Source organism: Canis lupus, chromosome 16 (genome assembly GCF_011100685.1).
Source record: "Canis lupus familiaris isolate Mischka breed German Shepherd chromosome 16, alternate assembly UU_Cfam_GSD_1.0, whole genome shotgun sequence".
In the NCBI taxonomy this organism is placed as follows: domain Eukaryota; kingdom Metazoa; phylum Chordata; class Mammalia; order Carnivora; family Canidae; genus Canis; species Canis lupus.
This window is the reverse complement of record NC_049237.1, coordinates 18,841,763-18,863,617: the sequence shown is the minus strand read 5'-3', so window position 1 is coordinate 18,863,617 and position 21,855 is coordinate 18,841,763. Positions and strand designations below refer to the sequence as shown.

Sequence of the window (21,855 nt, the reverse complement as noted above, 5' to 3'; positions counted from 1 at the left end):
CAAGCCAATCACTAAATAAGACCAGGGCCTGTGGTGGTCTCGGCCTTCACCCCTGCTGCCCACAGCTGTTTGTCGGACTCTGAAGCTACCTGGACCAGCTGTGTGTAGCTGTGTCCATCTCCAGGTAGTTGCTACAACGACAGCTTCCAAAGAATAGCTACAGAGCCTTTTTGAGGTAAAATAAAAGTGGATCTTTCTGGAAGAAGTGTTTTTGGAGGCCTGCGATGATGTTACATGTAAAAATTCTCATTTCATATACTCTACTTAGGTCACAAAACTTCTCTTCCATGGCCTTTACCCTCAATATGTAAATGACCTCTAAAAAAAAAGAGACCAATTTTGGTGAATTAACATGTTTATGAAAACCACTTCCTATTATTTTAACCAGACTGTGAGATCTCTTAAGTGCAAGGCTGGTCTTGGTTGTCCTGTGGCCAGGAAAACCTTCAGGAGTCGCTGAAGGATTTTGGGTCTTGGTGACACCAATACAATAATTGCGGTAGGTTAAGTGGCTAATGGTTTTGAGAAAATCGATGAACTGCACTCTGAAGTCTTCATGAACTACCCCTAGCGTGACCGGAGTTGGCTGTGCTCGAGCAGGGCCACACTGACCGGTTCTCCTACCCCTAGTCTCGGCGTCGTGGGTGCGGTCCGTCCCCCTCTGGAATGGTCTCACTCCAGGATGGCAGTGCCAGTCCTCCGGCCACCTATCCAGGTCTGAGCTCTGACTGGCTGCGTGGAAGTGGCAGACACCCTCTGCTTTACAGAGCTTTGGCTGGCTCCTGGGAGCCTTCTTTCTCAGTTAGTCCTATCTTGGATCTGCCCAGCCTGGTCTTAGCAAGAATCACGTCACCACCCCTGCCCTTGACACCAGATCAAGGTGCTCGTCCCCCACTCTCGATGTCCAAGTCTTGGGCTGTCTCCAGCAAGACTCCCATTTGGCCATGTCAGCAAGGGTTCCCCTATCCTCGATGTCTTCTCTCCGTGGTTTCTGTCCCCTGACCCCTACGCTGCTCCTCCGCTACGAACCCTACACTGTCTTTGCCGTGTTCAGAGCTCAGCCTGGTCTCTCTTGTCCGTTGAAGACACTCTTCCTTACTCTTTTACCAAGCATCAGAGTAACTTCCTTCACAGAGGCGGAGCACGCAGTTGTTGGGATGATCAACTGCCTCAGTTTGCTCCTACCTGAGGGTTTTCTCAGTATGCAGGGCTTTCAGTTATGGGCAGGTCAGACTGTTGGCCACTGCAGAGCTTTTGCTCAGTAACTGTAACCTCTACTTGATCCCTCTATGTGCAGCTCTCCCATGCGAGTCATAAAGAGAGGCTTGGCTACTGGAGAATGTATGCCACGCTTTGGACACCTGCTTGTATTTAGCTCATGGGCAGTGGTAGAAGACAGATGAACACTGAGGGCTGACACACCCTACAGATCAGGGACCAGGGAAGTGAGAAGCTGAAAACCAGAGGACATGTAGAGTGACAGGTGAAGAAGTCAGGCAACCCATGTCCGAGTCTTGGAAAACCCAGAGACACGTGATATACCACACTCCCAACTGGAGAGGCCGTCTTTCTCCCACATTTTACTTTGAGAAATGTTCAAGCTTCCGAAAAAGTTGAAAGAATAATGAGAATGCATGTTTTATAACCTGGGCTCACCAATGTAAACATCTTGCTACATGTCTTTCACACACACATATATGTGTATATATGTATGTATATGTGTGAATTTGTACACACATATGTATCTCACCTTCTTATGTACACAAACACATACACGCTTGCCTCCAAGGACATCTCACCAGGGTTGAATTTGCAAAGCATTCCTGATCAAGAATGTGAATTAAAAATGAGAAAATTGCTGTGCTAACAGCAAATTAAGACATGAAAAGGCTCTTAATCTTATGCGCAGATTGGGAAATGCTATAGTTTGCTTTTTAAAATCATCTTCATTTTTCTAATTTGATGGGTAAAAAAAGTAGCATAACATCCAAAGTTGATGAGAGTGTAAGGGAGTCAGGTACCTTACACACTGCTGATAGTAACGAAAATTGTTGGTGGAAATATAAGTTAATTTGTGGAGGAAATAATCCCAAATAGAAAAGGAGGATCTGGGCAGCCCGGGTGGCTCAGTGGTTTAGCGCCGCCTTCAGCCGAGGGTGTGATCCTGGAGACCGGGGATCGAGTCTCACATTGGGTTCCCTGCATGGAGCCTGCTTCTCCCTCTGCCTGTGTCTCTGCGCCTCTCTGTCTGTCTCTCATGAATGAATGAATGAATAAATAAATAAATAAATAAATAAAATCTTAAAAAAGAAAAGGAGGACCTATTAAAATTAACAATGTGTGATCCAGCAATCTTTCTCCAAGAATCAGGATTCAATTTTACAGAAATGAAAGCACCTGTCCTTAATTGTAGTTCAAAGCTGTTTACAAGGCAAAAGCAGTCCTGTTTCTCCTGATTTAAACCTTCCTCTGGCATGTTTTACCTTACCAACCCCAACTTCTCCAAGCCTCCCATCTGAGCACTGAAGATGTGAAGAGGAGGGATGACATTGAGTCACACAAGATGAAGAGAGGATCAGTATGCACCATGGAAGAAAACTGAGAAGAGAGTATGGAGGAGGGAGAGGAGGGAAAGTTTGGCGTGACCCTGCTCAAGTCCCAGCAAAGCCTCTTATTTTTATTTGCATCTTAGCACCTTCATTCAGCATCAAGAAGACTGGAATTAATACTTTTATATCTGAAAATATCTGATTGAAGATATAAGCAATCGTTCCTAGGATGGGTTCCAAGAAGGGACTGCCTAGAATAACAACACATTGTGGCAACCTGGCAAACATCGATGGATTGAGTTTCAAGTGTGCTAATCTCTGATGAATCTTCCTGTAAATATCAGTGCTAAAGAAGGTATAAGTGAAGCTCCTTTCTCTGATTCTAATAAACACGTAGATAAATGGAAGGAAACAAACAAATGACAAAGCTTAAAATGTAAAAATTCGGTGTTGCTGATATTATGACCCCTACCCTCCAAAACATGAAAATTTTCTATAGCAATGGAACATGGCACTCAACACTATTTTTTTGTACTCCTGTGAATGTTCTCAGAGCTCCCACACACACAGGCAAACAGATTAAGTAAATTCTCCCACTGAGAAATATGTTGGAATGATCCAGAACTCTATTAAATCAATTAATCATTGAAACTAGTTGCCCATGCAAAGGGTTCTGAAAATAGATTGGTTCTGTGTTCACTGAGGTTCCTCTCTGCTTGTCATGGGCTTGGTTTCCTTTCTCTCTATGGGTATGCAGCAGACTCTACTGAGTATGTGAGCAACACAGGAGCAGATGAGTATCAATACCCTCAATGCTGACCCCAGTGCATTTTCTGATGTTACAAATGAAATAGTCGGTGCCACTCAATCAAAGCACACCAGCTGTTTCCTTCCTGTAACTTTCTTTCTGATTCATCCTATAGCCTCCATACTCTCAACGGGCAAGGTACTTCCTGCATTCTCTGCGAGTAGCAGCTGGTGCTTAAGGGGAGAAGATGAACTGATTTTTTTTTTTTTAGATTTATTTATTTATTTGAGAGAGAGAGAGAGAGAGCTGGAACATGAGCAATGGGGAGGGGCAAAGGGAGAGGGAGGAGCAGACTCGGTGCTGGGTAGGGAGCCTGATGTGGGGCTCGATCCCAGGACCATGAAATGAAATCAAGAGTCGTACACTGCACTGACTGAGCCATCCAGGCACTCCAGAAGATGAGCTGATTTAAATTGAGTGAGATACTTTCTACTTAGGAAACAGAGGATAGTGTTAGAACTTTGGTTTAATTGGGTTTTTAATTAATATCTTAGAAAAATATGTAAGAATTTAGAATTTAACAATTTAGAATTGACTAGAAATAGAATGTCATAAATAAAGAGTGACACTTTTTAAGATTTATAGTCCTCAGATTTGTTCTAAGCTTAAGGTCCAAAATATTTGTTCATGTTAGGAAATGGAAAAAAATGTATTTTAACTTATTTAAGGAGCCACATACCTAATTTTGCCACCATTTTCTCTTTGTGAACATGTTATCCATAAAAACAGTTATCACGTGTTGAAATGTCCGGCTTTTTTTTTTTTGGTAACAAAAATAGTTTTATCTTGTGAAATATCTTGTGAAAATGTGCCTAAAAATCCTTATATTTATCTTGGCAGACAGTGAATTATTATAACTTCTTTCAGATGAGTGCTTTTCTTTTTTTTCCACGAGTGTCACTACACAATAGGCATTTATATTCAATATACTATGAACGAATTTCACTAAGACTTTACTCATTTTCACCTGTGCCATGCTAATAAGTCTCAAACAGCTCGGTCAAGTCTCAGCAGCTGGCATTGTGCCCCACTGAGTATCACAAACTGAAAAATGATTATTTGGGGAGGCTTCATAATTATGCTAAGATGAAAATGTTGGCAGCCAGGAGATACATATTTTTCAAGATTTGAGAGAAAATTTAATGAAAGTGCCACAAATATATTACTTAGGATGATGATTTGCACTTAATATGAGGCCCTTTTCTCTCTGGATTTCAAAGTCTGGACTAATTAATTAGCCCTAATCCCCCTGTTTTCCTGATGGTCAAGCATTCAGACAGACCTCCCGAGAGCAGAATTATCACAGTGAAGCAGAAAGTGTGCCGATGGGGGCCATGAGGCCGGTGGCTTCATTCACACCTGTTGGGTGTCAGCCTTTGTTTCTTCCACTTTCAAGTCTGTAACCCTGGATTCCCTTACCCCCCACCCCACGTCAGCAAACTTAGGCCCAAAGGCTAAATCTGGCCCACTGCCTGTTTTTGCAAGTAAAGTTCTATTGGAACACAGCCTTGCTCATTGGTAAGCACATTGTCTACGGCTGCCTTCCCACTGCAACTGCCAAGGTAAAGAAAACAAAAAAAGACTCTACAGATCATGATGTCTGAAATATTTTTTACCTGGCCTTTCACACACACAAAAATTTTCTGACCCAAGACTTAACCTCTCTGAACATTTCCCCATCTGTAAAATAAAACCCAATAGCCACTAACATAGCGACTTCATGAGAAGAGTTTTGTTTTAAATTTGCCCAGTGATGACTGTCTTTAGTGGTGCCCCAAAACTAGGGTGAAGAATCCTTAGCGATGATATTAATTCATTCAAAACACGTCCATCCATTCTTTTTTTAATATTTTATTTATTTATGAGAGAGAGAGAGAGAGAGAGAGAGAGAGGCAGGCAGAGACATAGGCAGAGGGAGATGCAGGCTCCATGCAGGGAACCCAATGTGGTACTTGATCGTGGGACTCCAGGGATCACGCCCTGAGCCAAAGGCAGGAGCTCAACCGCTGAGCCACCCAGGTGTCCCCATCCACCCTTTAAATATGTGTCTACCTGACATCAGGCACCACTTTAAACAGTGTGTGTGTGGGGGGGAGAAACACATGTTAAGGGAAATACGACTTATTTTAATTAGTAGTGGAGGGATTATGTGGGGGTGGGGTGGGGATGAGATATGAGATGAAGAAGTGTTTCAAAATAAAGTCTTTTTTGGTATTTTAAATATTAGGTATTGGGGTGAAGGCAAGCACTCACATTTTAGGTTCCCTACCCTGTTAAATCCTTTGCCCTGAAAATGGTTCACAGACATATCACACCAGCCATCACACTGGGTTGAGATAAACTCTCTCCTATTTGATTGGCTTAGTCATCCTCCATCCACGCCAAAGAGCCTCTGCTGACATAATTTACTTGTAAATAGAAAGGACCAAAAGAATTCTATGTCAAGTCATGAGAGATGTTTCAAGACGTGGGGGTTTGATCTTGGCCATAGGAAGAGATAAGATCGGCTCTGGTGCGTTGAGTGGAGAGGGTCGTTCCACAGGGAGAGGTCAACTGACCTCAGAGAGCCATGGAGTCGTGGCCATGCTTGAGGCAAGTCAAACAGTTCAGTCTGGTGGGAAGAGAGCATGGAGGAAGGCAAGTAGCAGAGACAGGCCTGGGGTGCTCAGTTCTGGAGGATAATGATGGGGCATCCACAAGGAGTATAGGAGGTCCTGGTGCTCACTGATGGCAGGCTAATTGGTTTGGACTGTGCCCCATGGGCAGTGAGACACCATGGGCAGCATGGGTCCCCCAAGGGGAGCACTATGCATCCAGCACTTCTCAAGCACTGTGGAACTCGTATGGTATTATGCCTGCTTTACACTGATAGGGCAGGTATCTTCCAAATGGGATCAAATGGAAGACCAGCTCCTACTGCTCAGTTTTCACCCTCATAACAGATAGATTCTGATCCACGAGAACTGTGGGTGATCATTGTTACTTCCTACACAGCTCTGCTCTAAAGGTTTTTGATCCACTACGTGGTACGTGTCTTCCAGAGCCTTGCCCCACAGCCCCTTCCTCCTTGGGTCAGGAGCTGCTGTCTTGCCACGTTGGTTCTGGGCTGGGCCTCTGCTGAGGCTGCTGCTCCAAACAGGAATGGGTGCCTTCTTCCTCTCCTTATTACCTGCCAGAGCCTTAATCACCCCAGTCCCCATGGCATCTCCCTGCTTGAATTCCAGGACCCTATGCTACTCATGTTGGAATTTAATATGCTGCTTAGGGAACAGCTCTCAGTCAGGGGCATCCAACTCTTGACTTCAGCCCGGGTTGTGAACTCAGGGTCATGGGATCGAGCCCCACATTGGACTCCATGCTCAGCAAGGAGTCTGCTTGTCCTTCTCTCTCTACTCCTCCCCCTGTGCACACATGCACTCTCTCTCTCAAATGAATAAAATCTTAAAAAAAAAAGAATGTCTCTCATTCTGAGGGGGCATCTTGATGGCTTAGCAATGCCTATTTGCCGTGCTCCCTCATGCTCAATAAATGTTTGCTCAACAGAAGTGCACTTCCTATAACCAGACACTTCATTTTTCTAAATATGTTAGATCTGCGTTTAAAACTGTACCACCACCACCACCCGTGCCCCCAAGCTTCCCTCATGTAACCTATGGCGGACCTGAGCTTCTGCCAGGTAGTGCTGTGCTATGGACAGGCGGCAATGAAGAGGCCTGGGTAAGTGGACAGCCATGTGCTGTCTCTGATACTCTCTGCACAGCATAGGACTGATCACTCCAATCTACATGAGGATGTATTTGGAAAGTGGGGAAGAGAAAAATCCAGCCATTTTACAGATCCAGTCTCATTTTTGCTCTTTGAAAAACTGTTTAATCTTTGTGTGTGTCTGTATCATGTCTTTAAAACATAGCTATCCACAAATTATTTATATAAACACATACATACACCCAAAAGAACAGGCCTATGTGGTTTCCACAAGCCATATGGATATTAGGTCATGGTTTTACTGGGTCATCTCAAATGTCATTGATGTAGTCTGTTAACAAGTCTGAGGAAAATCTGAATATTTTACTGTGCCATTTATATGGGTGGTAATTTCAGAAAGCCATTATGATTATCTAGCATTATTCAAAGCTTTATGATTATTTTATTGTCCTTAACTAAGATCATGTGGTAGGGCTATTTCTTATAAAATCCTATGTCCTAGGATATCTTTTAACTTTAAATACAAGACATATCCACTGAGTTCTAATTTGATAGAAATTATGGAATCTCAACCTGTTTTTACATTTACCATGTTTCAAAATAAGGAGGAAATGGCCTTTGCATGTACCTGATACCTCACCTAAAATCCCCTTCAGCCTGTCCTGTTCTTGCCTTGATCATCAAGCAGTAAGTATAAAACTTGGCAATATTCCCTCTTGTCACAAGCTTTCCAATTACTGAAAATTAAGTAACTCCCAATAGAGGAGAAATCATTAAATATATAGTAAATAATGAGGTTAATTAATTTAACCCCTTCTAATTAGGAAACTAATTAAATCAGAAAATTAAAACTGACACAAGACTAAAATTGGTAAGTTTTGAACTTAGATATAACTATCATCTCTTCGTTGTCAGCCAATTCCAAAGGAGGAATAGATGTTAGCTACAAAAATATGTATCAGTGGACTATTTAACTGATACAAAGCTAAGTTTTCCATACCACGAATACTATTTTTAGAGAGTACCTTTTTTCCTGCTTCTGTTATAGGTGAAATTAAACCTTGTTCCTTTTAATTCTTCTAAAGAATAAATGAGAATAAATCCAAAAAGATGGATTTAGCCCAAATTCTGCGAGTAACTGTGACTAGGGGCAAGATACTTAAGTTCTCTGGGCCTCAGGCTTCTCATCGTCGGAATATCCTATTAGAGAAGTGAGGTTGACTCACAATACCTTGAAGATGGAGATAGACCCAAAGAGAAGGAATGGCTCAGCAAATTAGAGTCAAGGTATTAAAATCTTTATCAGTAAAAAAAAAAAAAATCTTTATCAGTGCGACAGAGTTCAGAACCAGATCCTCACTTACAGTCTTAATTAGTTGGTGAACCATGAGATAAAATTAGGCATATATTTTTGCAGAGACCCAGCTCTCTCTATAATCTTAAACTGTCATGCCAGTCCAGATGAGCTTTGGATACTCGTTTCTAACCTCTGGAGAAAGTCTCAAAGTAATAACATAATGGTTTTGGTGTGTAGTTCATTGGCAGTGCTGTTTCTACACCTAAAAATATCTGAGCAGGTATCCTCTTGGCAGTCTTTGGACTCCCCATCCTGTTTACGATGTTCTCAAGCTACATGCAATCGACAAGAGCGTGGGGCACTGTGGTCAAGGCCCTTTCATGGGACCCACCCTGTGAAGGTAAGCCAATTGAGATTCCCAAAAGCCACCACCCAGAAGAGTTTTGATGAACAGGAGCTCTTTGATAGATACTTGATCTCACCTGCAAAGGCGAGTGGCCCCAATTTGTAGGGAATCTTCCAAATTCCAGGGCTCTCTTGCTTCAGCATGTACTTCCTGTGGCTGGTGCCCGTGAACACAGAGAGAAATTAAATGTAGCCCATCTGATCAAGGTGGCTTCCATGAAGCGCTAGTAGCAGCTGATGGGGCATAATTCTTCCCCCAAATTTGAATGCTGAACTCGTTCATTTTAATTACTATAAACAAATGTGTTCTAATTTCTTGGCATGTTAATGCTGTTTAGTGCTTCACATCAAACGGTCAATACTACTCACAATGACGACTTTATTTCCACATACTTCAAAGTCCATGACATAAATGATGCCGCAGTTAATCCTGCAACCAGGTTGTCACAAACCACTTCACTTTAAATAGCTAACAGGCTATTTTCTCCTATTCCCACAGCTACAGGATGATTCTATGCCTCAAATGCAACAGTCTGCTCTGGTGGGGGTCCAAGATCTTCATACACTAAACATAACCTATTTATTTTGTATTGTTCCCCATTTTTTTACTCGTATAAAATAATCAATGACTTAATATCTAAAACGTGCAACTTTCTATTCAGTAACACCAGCCTTCTGACCTCACGCCGCTCATCTGTGATCTCCCTGAGGATTACTTCTTATCCACTCCACACAAGAAGTCTTCCCTAGCTATCTAAGCACATGGGGACCCCTTCTCTCAATATCTTCTGTATTTCTCACTAATTCCACTCATGCCTGGCTTGGGTATCCTAGATACCTGTAAGTGTTTTTTTTTTTTTAGGGCAGACATAGTATCGTATTTGAAAGAAAACGTTTCCCACTGTTCCCATCGGGTTTTCATGTCTATAATACCAGCTAGGGTTGCAACTGAAGCAGCACGCTCAAATCAGGGTCATCTGAGCGAGTTGGTTTTTAAATGTACTACTCACAAAGGTGTAGGCAGGATGTGTGGATAATGGAGGAGCCTAGGTCCAAAGAGAAGAAAGAGAGGAAGGCAAGCTGGCAAGACCCCGGTTGGAGAAGGTTGTGCAGGACAGGTTAGTTACTTTGCCAGCTCAAGCCAACTTGATGTGGAATGTGGGAAATAAACAGCCTAATCTCAACCTCCGCTGGGCTTCCCTCTTCAGCAAATTCACCTGGAAGCCAGTGTATGAGGGAGACTATACAACCCAGTCAGGTCAGGGTCCTGGGACAGAGAACAAGGTGAAGGATGGAGTGTAGATCTGAGGGTGGGAAGATGATGTAAGATAACCAGCAGGTCCATTGCAGGCCCTCAATAAATACCTGATTGCTTAAAAAAAACAAAAACAAAAACAAAACACACTATTGGGGCACAAGTGGCTCAGTTGGTTAGGCTTGGTTTCAGCTCAGGTCACGATCTCATGGCTGTGCATTGAGCCCCGCGTCAGGGTCTGTGCCCAGTGCGGAGTCTGCCTCATATTCTCTCTCCCTCTCTCAAACAAATAAAATCTTTTAAAAATAAAAATTATGATTCAACAAATACCTATTGAGCAGCTATACACAAACATGGTATTTAAAGAGATTATCTAACAATTTTGTGTTATGTTGGCATTCTCCAATCTTAATTTGTAGTTTTTAAAATAAATTAAAAAAAAAAAAGGGACAGAAGTCGGCAAGATGCCAAAGATCCCATTTCCTTTTCCTAGATAAATAGAAGACAACACTTCCCAGCCTTCCTTGCAGTTTAGGTGGGGGTCACAAGACTAGGATTTGGCTAATGGAAGTGGTTGGGCGCAGAAGTGTGATGCTCTTTCCAGGCCGTAGAACTTCCTGCATGATATTGTGAGCTTTCTTTCGGTCTGAATATCTGAAAGCAAATGGCTCTCAGACAGCAAAGGCACAGAATGACAGAAGCCCTAGGTGCCCATTTGGAGGAAAGCTAATTGAGCAAGCCACCTAGTTGTGTGCAAGAAAATCTCAATGTCTTAATTCAGTGGAATGTAGTTTGTTCCATCATTTTAAACACGGTTTCTCCATAGTGGTGCTGTTGACATTTTGCACAGGCTTATGCTGTGGGGGCTGTCCTGCATATTGTACAATATTTAGCAGCTCCCTGGCCTCTATACAAAATATCAGTAGTGCCCCACCTCTAGTCCTGACAATCAAAAATGTTTCCAGACATTTTGTCTGTCTGGACACCATCTGGACAGGGTGGCAAAACTGCCCATAGTGGAGAACTGCTGATTTAAGTCCTCTTGGCTAATATACCGCATGCTAGGCACTGTGCTCAGAGTGATGGGAGACAGGTGTAGGACATACTTTCTAACTTTGAGAGTGGGATAGTATACAGGACATCACACATGCATGTATATTTTTAAGATAACTGCTTCACTGCAGCATTGTAATTGTTACACTGGAAACAAATGTGCAACAGTTGGTTAAATTCAGGTACATTAAAAACCTGTACTGCATATGCATTAAATAATGCAGATATATGTACTGACAAGAAAGGACAATTCTTTTTTAAGTGGCAACAGAAGAGCATGTGTAGTATAATTTTTTTTAAGGAGGAAATATCTTTCTATGTGACAATGTCTGGAAGAACTTTAAGTGTTTGCTTCTGGGGATTGGATTTGGGGTAATTTACTTTTTCCTTGTGTTTTCTAGTTTTTATACATTAGTTAGATGACTATTGGTGGCAACTGTGCTGTGTGGGAGTTGACCAAACCTTTCCCATAAACAACACCCTTGGGGTTCCCAGGTTCTCTAAGACTCTGGCTTGTTTGTGCCTCTAACATTAACGTAAGTATCTCCTTTTATGAGAAAGGTTAAATGTTGTAGTCTATAAACCTAGATGAAAGGTTTACTAAACAGTGCTAATATCTAACTTTAAGGGGTGTGTGACCATCCGAACTGAACAAAATATGAGAACAAGGCTGAGTGTTCTATACTATATAGAGATGCATTAAAAAAAGCCATTTGTAAATACTTTTCTCAATAACACTTCAAATTCCCACCAGTATGACTGAAGTATTCTCAGCTCTAGTTTTGCTTTTTCAATTTCACACTGCACTTTTTTGTAGCCCTGGGCCATCGAACTTGCAAAACAGAAAACAAGAAATGTATGACCCTATTTACCATATAAGCATCAAGCAATATCTGTTTATTATCTGTTTGTTATCTGAAGGCTGATTATCAGCGAAATGACCATGGTTTGAACTTTGCTGGAAGGAGTGTAAAACTATTAATAGTATCATATCTGAGGGTAGTACGTGCATCAAAGTGAAGTGCAAAGCTTCTGTTTAATCAAAAGATACTATTATCTCTAATCTGGGACATCTTCTAAGTGCCACAAAAATCAACAAGAAATATCTATTTGTGAAGAAAATACAGCCATCTCAACATGGTATTTTTCTTCCATAATTTTGCGTATGGACATCTTAAGAAGTGAACCTTTTGCGAGAATCATTTTTATGAGTCGTAGGGCTAATTTTAAAAAACTGAACTGCCTTCTCAAGTCCTTTGGCAGGTGGGTTCAGGATGCCAGTCTTGTTGACTTCCTCAGAGCATCTAGCACCCATGTGAAATTGATCTTGTCTAGAGGTTTTTATTTGTTGGTCCCTGGCAAAGTGGCCCTGTTGAGCACACCCTGAGAGTGTTTCCTGGGTGCTGACGCCTGGCCCTCCTGCTGCAGGTGCAAGGTGCACACATGTGCACCATGGGCCCATGCACCTCCCTGGGGATGACAGGTTGGCATTTTACACGGAGCAGATGTATACAGATGTTACTTCCATCCTCCTTGTCCACTCTTGAGTCCCAGCAGAGTAGGTTTGTTCTGCTAAACCGGACAAGTTTTCTAACCTAGAAAACAAAACACTTGCTTGGTATGCTTTACATCTTTTAAAATTATGCAGTTTGTGTTTAACCAGAGAAGGAGAGAGCTAAAGGAGTCCTGTCATACTATAACAGGGCCAGCTAATTTTGATTCAGTCTTTATACAAGGGATTTATTACACTCCCATTTTCTTAACATTGAACATAAAATGTAACCAACATCAAATAAGTTGTCAGGTACTCAGAGTAAGGAGGGCAGCTCTTATTCAAACAAGCACTCACGTTTTTATTTTTCATCGCAGGAATGTGCTGGCTGCAAGCACACAGGGAGTGATGAGTCCAAACGCACCCGGCGAGGCGCCCTCCAGCCAGCTGCCCTGTCCTCCCCGGCCGCTCTATCCTTCCCCATCCTGCTCCATCTTCTTCCATCCTTCCCTGTCCTGCTCCCTCCTCCTCGTTCTGCCTGGTTCTCCCCGGCCAGCCAACACCCCCACCAATCCTTCCCTTTCTTCTCCCGTCCTCCTGGGCTACCCAGTCCAACCACCCCATCTTCTTCCATCCTCCCCAACCTCCCCTATCCTGCTGCCTCCTCTCCAGTCCCACCACCCTGTCCTGCTCCGTCCTCCCCGTCCTTCCTCATCCTCCCCCACCCTGCCCTGTCCTGCCCTGGTCCCACCACCCCGTCCTGCTCCGTCCTCCCCGTCCTTCCTCATCCTCATCCTCCCCCACCCTGCCCTGTCCTGCCCTGATACCACCACCCCGTCCTGCTCCGTCCTCCCCGTCCTTCCTCATCTCCCCCCATCTTCCCCCACCCTGCCCTGTCCTGCCCGGTCCCACCACCCCGTCCTGCTCCGTCCTCCCCCATCCCCCCCATCTTCCCCCACCCTGCCCTGTCCTGCCCCGGTCCCACCACCCCGTCTTCTCCAGTCCTCCCCATCCTTCCCTATCCTGCCTCGTCCTCCCCGGTCCCACCACCCCGTCCTGCTCCGCCCCGAGCGCCCGTCCCCGCAGACCGCACAGCTCAGGCAGACCCCAGAACGGAACTCCGGAGGTTCCCGGGTCTTTAAAAAACCAACCGCACTCGCACGGACTCGAGAACGCTGACCACTCAGCAGGTGACAGCAGCCAGCTCCGCGGCGCCGCCGGGTGACATCAGGGAGAGGACGCGTCAGGGCGGCGCCGGCAGGGTGACGTCAGAACGCGCACGTCACGACGGGCCGCCGCCGGGGGCTGTGTGTGGGGGGGGGCAGGGCCTCCCTCGGCAGGAGTGCGCTGCGGGTGCGACGGCGAGACGCCCACCGGCGAGGCCCAGGACCCCGGCCAGCCGCGGCGCCCTCCGTCCCGCACGCCGTCCGGCGCCCGCCCCTCGGCCGGGGCCGAGCGCCCGAGACCCGACCTCTGTCGCCTGCGGGCGCTGCGGCGTTACCTCGGTCCCGTCGGGCGGCCGGCGGCGACAGGAGTCCCTCCGGGGCCCGAGGCCGCCCCGCGCCGCCATCGCCTCCGCCGCCGGCCGCAAGCCCCGCCCCCCGCGCCGCGCGCCTGCGCAGCCCGAGCGGCCGCGCGTGTTGACGGGAGGGGCCTCCGCGTTCCCTTCTTTCCCGGGACCGGCCCACTCGGACCGCGCCGGGGGGGGGGCGCGTTTGTCCGCGTCCTCGGGGTCCGCCTCTCGAGGCGGCGGCGGCTCCGGGTTCCGGGTGTGTGGAGCGGGCCTCGTGGGGGCCGTGCCCGCGGAGGTTCGAGCCGCGGGGGAGGTGGGGGGCGGCGCCGGCGGGCGGCCGGGCCCTCGGCGCTCCCCCTCGGCGGCCGGCGGGATGGTGCGTCCCGCAGGGCGCGCGCGGCTCCCGCGCTTGGGCCGCTCGGCGCGGGCGGGGGCGCGGAGGGCGGGGGAGCGGGCCCGACTCGCAGGACCGGGCCCCGGCCGCGCGGTTGGGGAGCGGGCCCCGCGGGGCGGGGCGGGAGCCGCCGCGGAGCCTTGCGGCCGCCGCGACCATGTCGGACCCGGCGCCCAAAGTTCCCGAGGAGATGTTCCGAGAGGTCAAGTATTACGCGGTGGGCGACATCGACCCGCAGGTACCGCGCCGCCCCCGCCCGCGCCCGCCCGCGCCCGCCCGCGCCCTCCGCCCGCCGCGTCCCCGTCGCCGTCCCCGTCCCGTCCCTGCTCCCGCCGCGGGCGCGCGCCTGGCCGCAGAACGTCTGGGCCCCGCCGCCCGGGCCGCCGGCCTGGCTGCGCCGACGCTGGGCCGCCGGGCGCCGAGCAGGCCCGGGGCTGGGGGGCCGAGGGGCCGAGGGGCCGGGGGAAGGGACCTGCGGGAGGGGACCTGGGGGGCGGCCGAGGGACCTTCGGGAGCTGACCCGCGGAGGGCAGGTGGAGGACCCGGGGTGGGGGTCCTGCGGGACCTGCGACCGGCGAGCCCAGGGGAGCGACCTTCCGAAGCAGACCCAGCGAGGGGACCTACGGCAGGGGACCTGGGGGCCGACTTCTAGACCCGCGGCCTGGAGGCTGGAACACGGGGGCTCTAAAGGACCCAGGATTAGAGGGAGCATGAAGGGAGGCGTGGAGATCTGGGTCATGCCCTACTGGGACTATCAGTAGAGGGGTCTACTTCCTGACCAGAGAGGAGGGGAGGACATGGGGTGGGGGGCCACGTCTCGGGCCTCTGCCTGGTGGGGGTCCGGCATCCTGTCGCATAGGTAAGTCCCCCAAACCCATCTGCCACCTCAGCCAGTTGCTACTTTGCTGCTTTCTGAGGCAGATTTGGAGCAGGAGCATCCTTCCTGTTGCCCACCCCATGTGCCTGTGCTCCCAGAACAGGGGGCCCGAGAGTGGGGACAAGGTGAAGGGAATGGAGCTCAGGTGGGAACCCCAGGTCCAGGCTGCTGGGGTGTAGTGAACAGCCCCTGGTGTGGCCAGCCACCAGAGCTCACAGGGCTGGGCTGTGCAGCTGCAATCATGTGGGAAGTGCTTCGTTTGAAACCCTCTAATTCCTATTTCTTGATTTTCCTAATTGGGATTAAACAGTAAATGTGGAAGATATCCAGGTAGCACTAAAATTGTGAACATTGAACAGGCCCATACCAAAAGATACAGTTTTTTCTAAGCCCCCCCCCCCACCCCACCCCGTAATACATCTGTTTAAACGTCAGGGTGTTACTCTTGCACTGTGGAAGTGAATCTTAGTTGAATATCTATTTCAGGTGAATCTTCACAACATTCTTTTTATTAAAGTTTGTGCAGGTAAAATTACCTGGGGTGGCTTATATGCTATGAGGGCTAAGCTTGGAGGTGAAGAGACTTGGAGCCAGGTGATCAGACCTTCGTCCTCAAGAGTGGAGACAGATGTTTAACCAATGATCTTGGTTGGCATGGAAAGAATTATGGAAGGTTGATTGGTCTTGACCTTGTAGAGGCTGGTCTGTTTGTATCTTAGTAAACTAAACTCCCTTGTGTGACTTTCAGGGTGGACCCTTGTTCTGTTGTAACTGTAGGGTGAAGAGACTGGTCCTTGAATTTAAAGGTAAACCGGTGTTGAACCCATAGAGATCATGATGAATGCCTGTAGCAGTGGCAGCTTTTTCCGGTATTGATAATTTTCCTGTCTTTCACTATCCAACCTTCTCCCCCACCTCCTTCCTACTCTCTTTATTTCATTTTAGGACTTTGGCTCTTATGGGGGACTTGAATCAAATGTTACTTAAAACCTGGAATGAGCTGAATTGGAACCATATTTGCTCAACTATGAGTCAAATCTAAGTGCTTAAAAATGTCCTTGGCAAACTACTTTGATGTGAAACAGTAGATTTTCTAAATGATTTAGAGCCAGAACATTGATTCCCTGAATCTTATAAATATGGATTCAGAAAGTTCATGTGTATTGAACATCTAGCACCTGTTAAAGCATTGGACTGAAGATGAGAAGAACTGATTCCTCTCAAGAACCCTTCATTGCTGGGGATGGGGAGCACACCGGAAGACATGGTGGTGTAGGGTGGTAGGTGTGGCAAGGACAGACTTTAAATTATAAATGTGAGGTGCTTAGGAAGAGGCACCACTGAACTTTTTTTTTTTTTTAAGGTTTTATTCATTCATGAGAGAGGGACACACACACACACACACAGGCAGAGACACAGGTAGAAGGAGAAGCAGGCTCCATGCAGGGAGCCCGATGTGGGATTCATCTCGGGACTCCAAGATCACGTCCTGGGCTGAAGGTGGGCACCAAACCGCTGAGCCACCCAGGGATCCCTTGAACTTTTTGAAAGTAGTTGTCGTATCAGTGGGGTGTTGAGCTATACCCTGAAATTAATAGGGTAAGGTGATGTTTTTCGTGTTAAATGTGTGCTGAGGAACAGAAGCATTGATGTATTTGAAACACACCAGGGTGATCAGTACACCTAGTGCAAGAGTGACATGAGCTAAATCTAGTAATAGATTTAGTAGTGTGAAGATTAGAAAGAAGCTACAAGTTTGGGCACCCTTCAAGTCCATGAAAAAATTAGTATTTCAGCAGAGTTGTAGAAAAGGCAGGCGACGGTGGGTGAAGAGTGAGCAGGAAGTGAAGACATCTTGGACGGTTCCAAGTGATCTGTCAGGAAGAGGAAGCAGAGAAGGAGCCTGGAGGTGTGTGAGTGCATGTGAGGACCAGCGAGGCCTTCTTTGTTCTTGGGTGGAAAGGGAGAGATTGAAATCTCATGACTCCTAAAAAATGTGGTAGGGTTGGAAATGCAAACTGGAGGGTGGATAGAGGAGGGTACCATTTTCTGTGGGTCAAGTCGAGTGGATGTGAAAACTAAAGAAGTTTGGAGGTGACGTGTGGCTACACCTACTGGTTTTCACTTACTAAACAAATACTGAGCATTGGTCCCAGTTGCTACCTCTGGATGGTCAATAAAACATCCTGAAAAAGTTGTCCACCTTGTGGGTAAATTAAGCGTTGTGGGCATCAGTTCGCTTTCCTATGTGGTGCGCACCTGGGCTTCTCAGGCTCTGCCCTCACCTGCACCTGTCCCTGAAGTCTCTGGCCTGTGAGTAGCCTCCAGTCTATTTACTGCGTTGCACCTGGGGACCTCACTCTCAGAACTTTGGCCACCATTGACTCCCATCTGGTGGGGGCCCAGGCATTTTCCTAGCCCTTCCACCTGGCATGAGAAGGATGTGCCCCAGACTAAAGTACTTTTCTTCTTCCTCGCCTGTGTGCTCATAACATGTTCCTCAGTGGAGGCTATTCTTGTGTCCCCAGGCTTTTTTTCTTGCACTCCTACCTCTCCCAGGCACTTGTTTCTTCTTCCTAACCCCTAGTGATAGTTCTTTGGTCTGTGACCCTGGATTCCTGCTGTTATCTCAAACGCAATCCAATCTATTTCAGCAAATCTGGTCATGCCATTTCCCTGCTGAAAACCCTTGTGTCGCTCCAGAAGACGCTTCTATAGGAGAATAAAACCCATGTGTGTGTAGCACATGACTGTTAGACCCTATCACCTGTCCGGTGTATTGAATGCTGCTACCCTCTCTCCCCTCCAACAGCCCATGTATTTTTGTCTCACTAAGTCCTTAAATTCATCAAGAATCCGCTCATTTTAGCTCCTTTTCTGGAAACTTTCCCATTTGTGATGAAACTACCTGTTCCTAAACCTTGAGGGTTGAGCCTGGTTGCCCTCTCAGCACTGTCCTGGCTGCCTGTCAGATCTTCAGTCCTCAGGACAGAGACCAGCTAGTGCCCAGCTCACAGCCTTCATGTTCACTTGGTCAGTGGATTGGGATCTGCTGCTTTCCTCTGCTCTCAAATGTTTGATTGCATATGACTCAGTAAAAGGTTATTAATTGTGTGGTGAATATGGTATGTTTTTATTAGCATTTTCATTCACAACAATTTGTGGAAATCAGGAATGAAATGCAATGTTTTTCATTTTAATTTGTGTGGTTTTTTGAAGGTTATCCAGCTTCTCAAAGCTGGGAAAGCTAAGGAAGTATCCTACAATGCGCTAGCCTCACACATAATCTCAGAAGACGGGGATAACCCTGAGGTTGGAGAAGCTCGTGAAGTCTTTGATTTACCTGTAGTTAAGGTCAGTAGTAAATCTTATTAATTTTACACACTTCATCGTGTGCCTTGAAATCGATACAGGGTCTTGCCGAAGTACTGTCTTGTATGGGAAGCTGCCAGGCCATCAGAGCTCTTTGAACACACCAGTATCCGACTGCAGCATAAGGCCCTTTGCATTAAATCATACTGTGGCAAGGTTTCTGCACGTGCAGGTAACTCTGAACTGCTCAGCTCATGCACCTGCTATGGCGTGGCCCCGGTTCATCTCTGCCTGCAGCTCTCTATGCCAAGGATGTGTCCAGGAAATGGGTGTGTCATCTTCCAGCGCTGGGCACTGGGGACTCCTAAGACAGTGTGCTCGATCCCAAGTGGGCAGTCTTGTCAGGACGTGACAACTCGAGCAGGCCACTTCCATCCCTACTACAGCAAGTGGTCTTAATTTCCACCTAGACATGTTGGAGGGAGTCCTGTCCTGGTTTGCTGTGCTGTTTAACTGCTCTCTGACATTGGTCACCATGACTGGGACACTGTCCACCCGGTGGCCATCATTGGTACCACTATCTAGCTGACTCTGGGTGGTTTATTTTAGAAAGTGGAGGCCTCGGCTCAGGTAGGTGACATGGTCAGATTTTGTTGATCTGCACACTGTGCTGTTCTCTTGCTGCTCATAGTTAAATGCCTGATGTTAAATGCATGTTTTGAAATAAAATTTTGTAGTTTTGGTCCCTTAATTTTTTTCTAATCATAGGTATTATTTATTTGTTTTAAAATAGTTCAGTTCCATTACCACTCTTTTTTTAGGCTGTCAAGTACTTTGCCTTAAAATCAGTATGAAAGTGATTGTGGTTTAATAACAAGAGAGGCTAGGAGTTAGGAAAGATTGCCATTAAGTTTGGCTGGGATACAAAGAAGCTGACCGGCCCTGGGAAGTCTGTACCTTATCGGTACCCAGGGTCTGAAACTGCCTTGCAGGCTTAGAAATCTGATTTTTGAAAATAAACCTGAAAGCAGATCTGTCTCACGAGAAGGTTCTCAGAAACCAGACTCTCCAGAGACGGCTGTTTCGGTCAGAGTAACTATTAATTTGCAGCACTGAAATAGAGTGGTCACGATCTTGCACTAGATGGCTTATTTCATTGTGGCCAGCTCCTGTGTGAAGCCCACATGTCAGCAGGTTGCCTGCTCCCTTCACTTGACCCCACTTGGTAAGAGAGACAGACTCATGACAGGCAGTGGGCTGTGGGCTCGTGCACTTACCTCCCTGGGACCCTACTTTTGTCTCTGGTTTGCTTCCATTCTCCTTAGCCATGGGGACAGTGTCTGCACTTCCTCAGCAGCTTGGAGCCCATTGTCTCAGGACAGTGACTTCATGTAGATTGTGTAGGTTGCAGAGTGAAACTTAAAAGGGCAGCCTTACTGACAAATGTTGGGGCCAGAGTCATTGTTGCCAGACCATTTAGAGCAGTGGTTCTTAAATCTGGTGACACTCAAATCCCTTCTTGCAGCAAGCACTTTGTAATACCCTCTTTACTCTCTCTTTATTTGCGTGTAACAGAACACATAGTTTAGAACATATGTACACATGGATGTGCATTTATATTTACGTATAAATTGCCCAAACTGAAACGTAAAGGAGAAAAAGAAAAGAAAATAAATAATATGTATTTCAATGTGTAGATCCTTGGGCACAGGTCCACAAGGATGGGGTAAAAAGGTGAGCTGCCGGGACTGGTCAGATGTGAAGTGGCTGCCATGGATGTGGACTGGTCCCCAGAGCTCATAGGCTGGGTCGCCAGCTGGGAGATAACATTTCAAAATGGTGATCAGTTCTTGCTAGAATTCTGAGCTAAAAAAAACCAGTCTTCTTCATTTTACACGTTGTATTTCTGGAAAAGTCAGGCTGTAATAAGGCTGCATAAAATACCTATTACCCAGCTTCTATAATTATCACCATTTTGCCAATCTAACTTAATATATCCCCATCCTCCTCTTCCCCTTTGCCTGTAGTAGCTTGAAACAAGGCCCCAGGCACATTCATCTTTCATCTGCTTCACAGCTCCAGGCTGCTTGTGATTTGTGACAGCGCCTGTCCTGTCCAGGGACTACAGTGCCCCATGACGGGATGATGGAGTTGACTACAGTGCCCCATGACGGGATGATGGAGTTGTGAGAGCTTGTCCTGCAGTGTGTGTGTACCCCAAGATTGCTGCTGCTAGACCCTCGAGTTCCTAGGCCGAATTTGGCTGATTGAGGCAGAGGCCTGGTTCTATAAGCACAGATTTCCTTGGCCTTTAACTTATTGAATCTGACAAATGCATTTTAAAAATCATCTTTATGCACAGTGACAGTGTATCATTTACATATTTGAATTGTATAGATGTTTAAAATTTGCATCTTTAGGCACCAAAACTTATACTTTTTTTTTTTTTTTTTCCAAAACTTATACTTTTTTTAAATGGAAATATTTTTCTCAGTGGCCTTAGGACATCATTGGAAATGATAGTTATGCTGACTTACAGCGGGCTTATTTGCATACTGTTATTTGCCTTTGGGATAAATCCCTCTTTATTACTATGCTTTTCTAGTTCTCCATTTCTGCGGTTACTGGTATGTCTTATAGACTTGGCATTATTTTTTATTTTTTCGAGATTTTATTAGAGAGAGAGCATGAGTGAGTGAGAGAGAACAGGAGCAGAGGGGAGAGGGAGAGAGACTAGACTCCCCACTGAGTAGGGATCCAGATGTGGGGCTCGATCCCAGGACCCTGAGATAATGACCTGACCGGAAGGCAGATGCTTCCTCCACTGAGACACCCAGGTGCACCTGACTCACCATTATTTTATGTAGAGTCTTCTGAATGAGGGTCTGAGGGTGGATCCGCTCTGAGTGGGCATTATGACTAGCCCTAAATGCTTAAACGGGGATACCTGTACTTGTTCCCTCCCTCAGGTTCTCAGAGGGACACTTACCAGGGTGTGTGATAGTTGGAAGGGATGCCTTTCCAGAGTGTCTGCTTCCTTCTGTGGTCACACTCCTACTCAGAGGCACCTCTCTCAGTGTTCTCGAGAAAAGTCACACCTTAACCTGCCCAAATCATAGCACAGCGCATTGCCTGAGGCTCTGAATACTCAGACTCAGGGATGAATAGAAATGCTGGTTTCTGGAAAGCCCACCT

General features: G+C 46.6%; 1 protein-coding gene and 1 long non-coding RNA gene across 9 annotated transcripts in view; one reads left to right on the top strand and one right to left on the bottom strand.

The window, feature by feature from the left end:
• Window positions 1-9,568: 9,568 nt before the first annotated feature.
• LOC102154889 lies at window positions 9,569-14,165 on the bottom strand. Of its 3 annotated transcripts, none has more exons than XR_005371374.1 (3): window positions 13,671-13,947; window positions 12,922-12,952; window positions 9,569-12,667 (listed from the first exon to the last, which is right to left on the bottom strand). It is a non-coding gene; the product is annotated as an uncharacterized LOC102154889 (long non-coding RNA). The 3 variants fall into 3 exon arrangements; XR_005371373.1 differs by having other exon boundaries at window positions 13,716-13,942; XR_005371375.1 differs by lacking the exons at window positions 12,922-12,952; window positions 13,671-13,947 and adding an exon at window positions 14,066-14,165.
• Window positions 14,166-14,560: 395 nt separating this feature from the next.
• Window positions 14,561-21,855, top strand: part of PAXIP1 (PAX interacting protein 1) — a 49,982-nt gene continuing 42,687 nt past the window's right edge. For 2 of the 6 annotated variants that reach the window (XM_038559796.1, XM_038559801.1), the window contains exons 1-2: window positions 14,561-14,709; window positions 18,568-18,702. In XM_038559796.1, the coding sequence (XP_038415724.1) occupies window positions 14,629-14,709; window positions 18,568-18,702 (216 nt within the window). In that variant the 5' untranslated portion in view covers window positions 14,561-14,628. Of the gene's footprint in view, window positions 14,710-15,754; window positions 17,272-17,299; window positions 18,382-18,567; window positions 18,703-21,855 lie in introns of those variants that run through there. The other 4 variants (XM_038559800.1, XM_038559797.1, XM_038559798.1 and 1 more) reach the window with 4 other exon arrangements.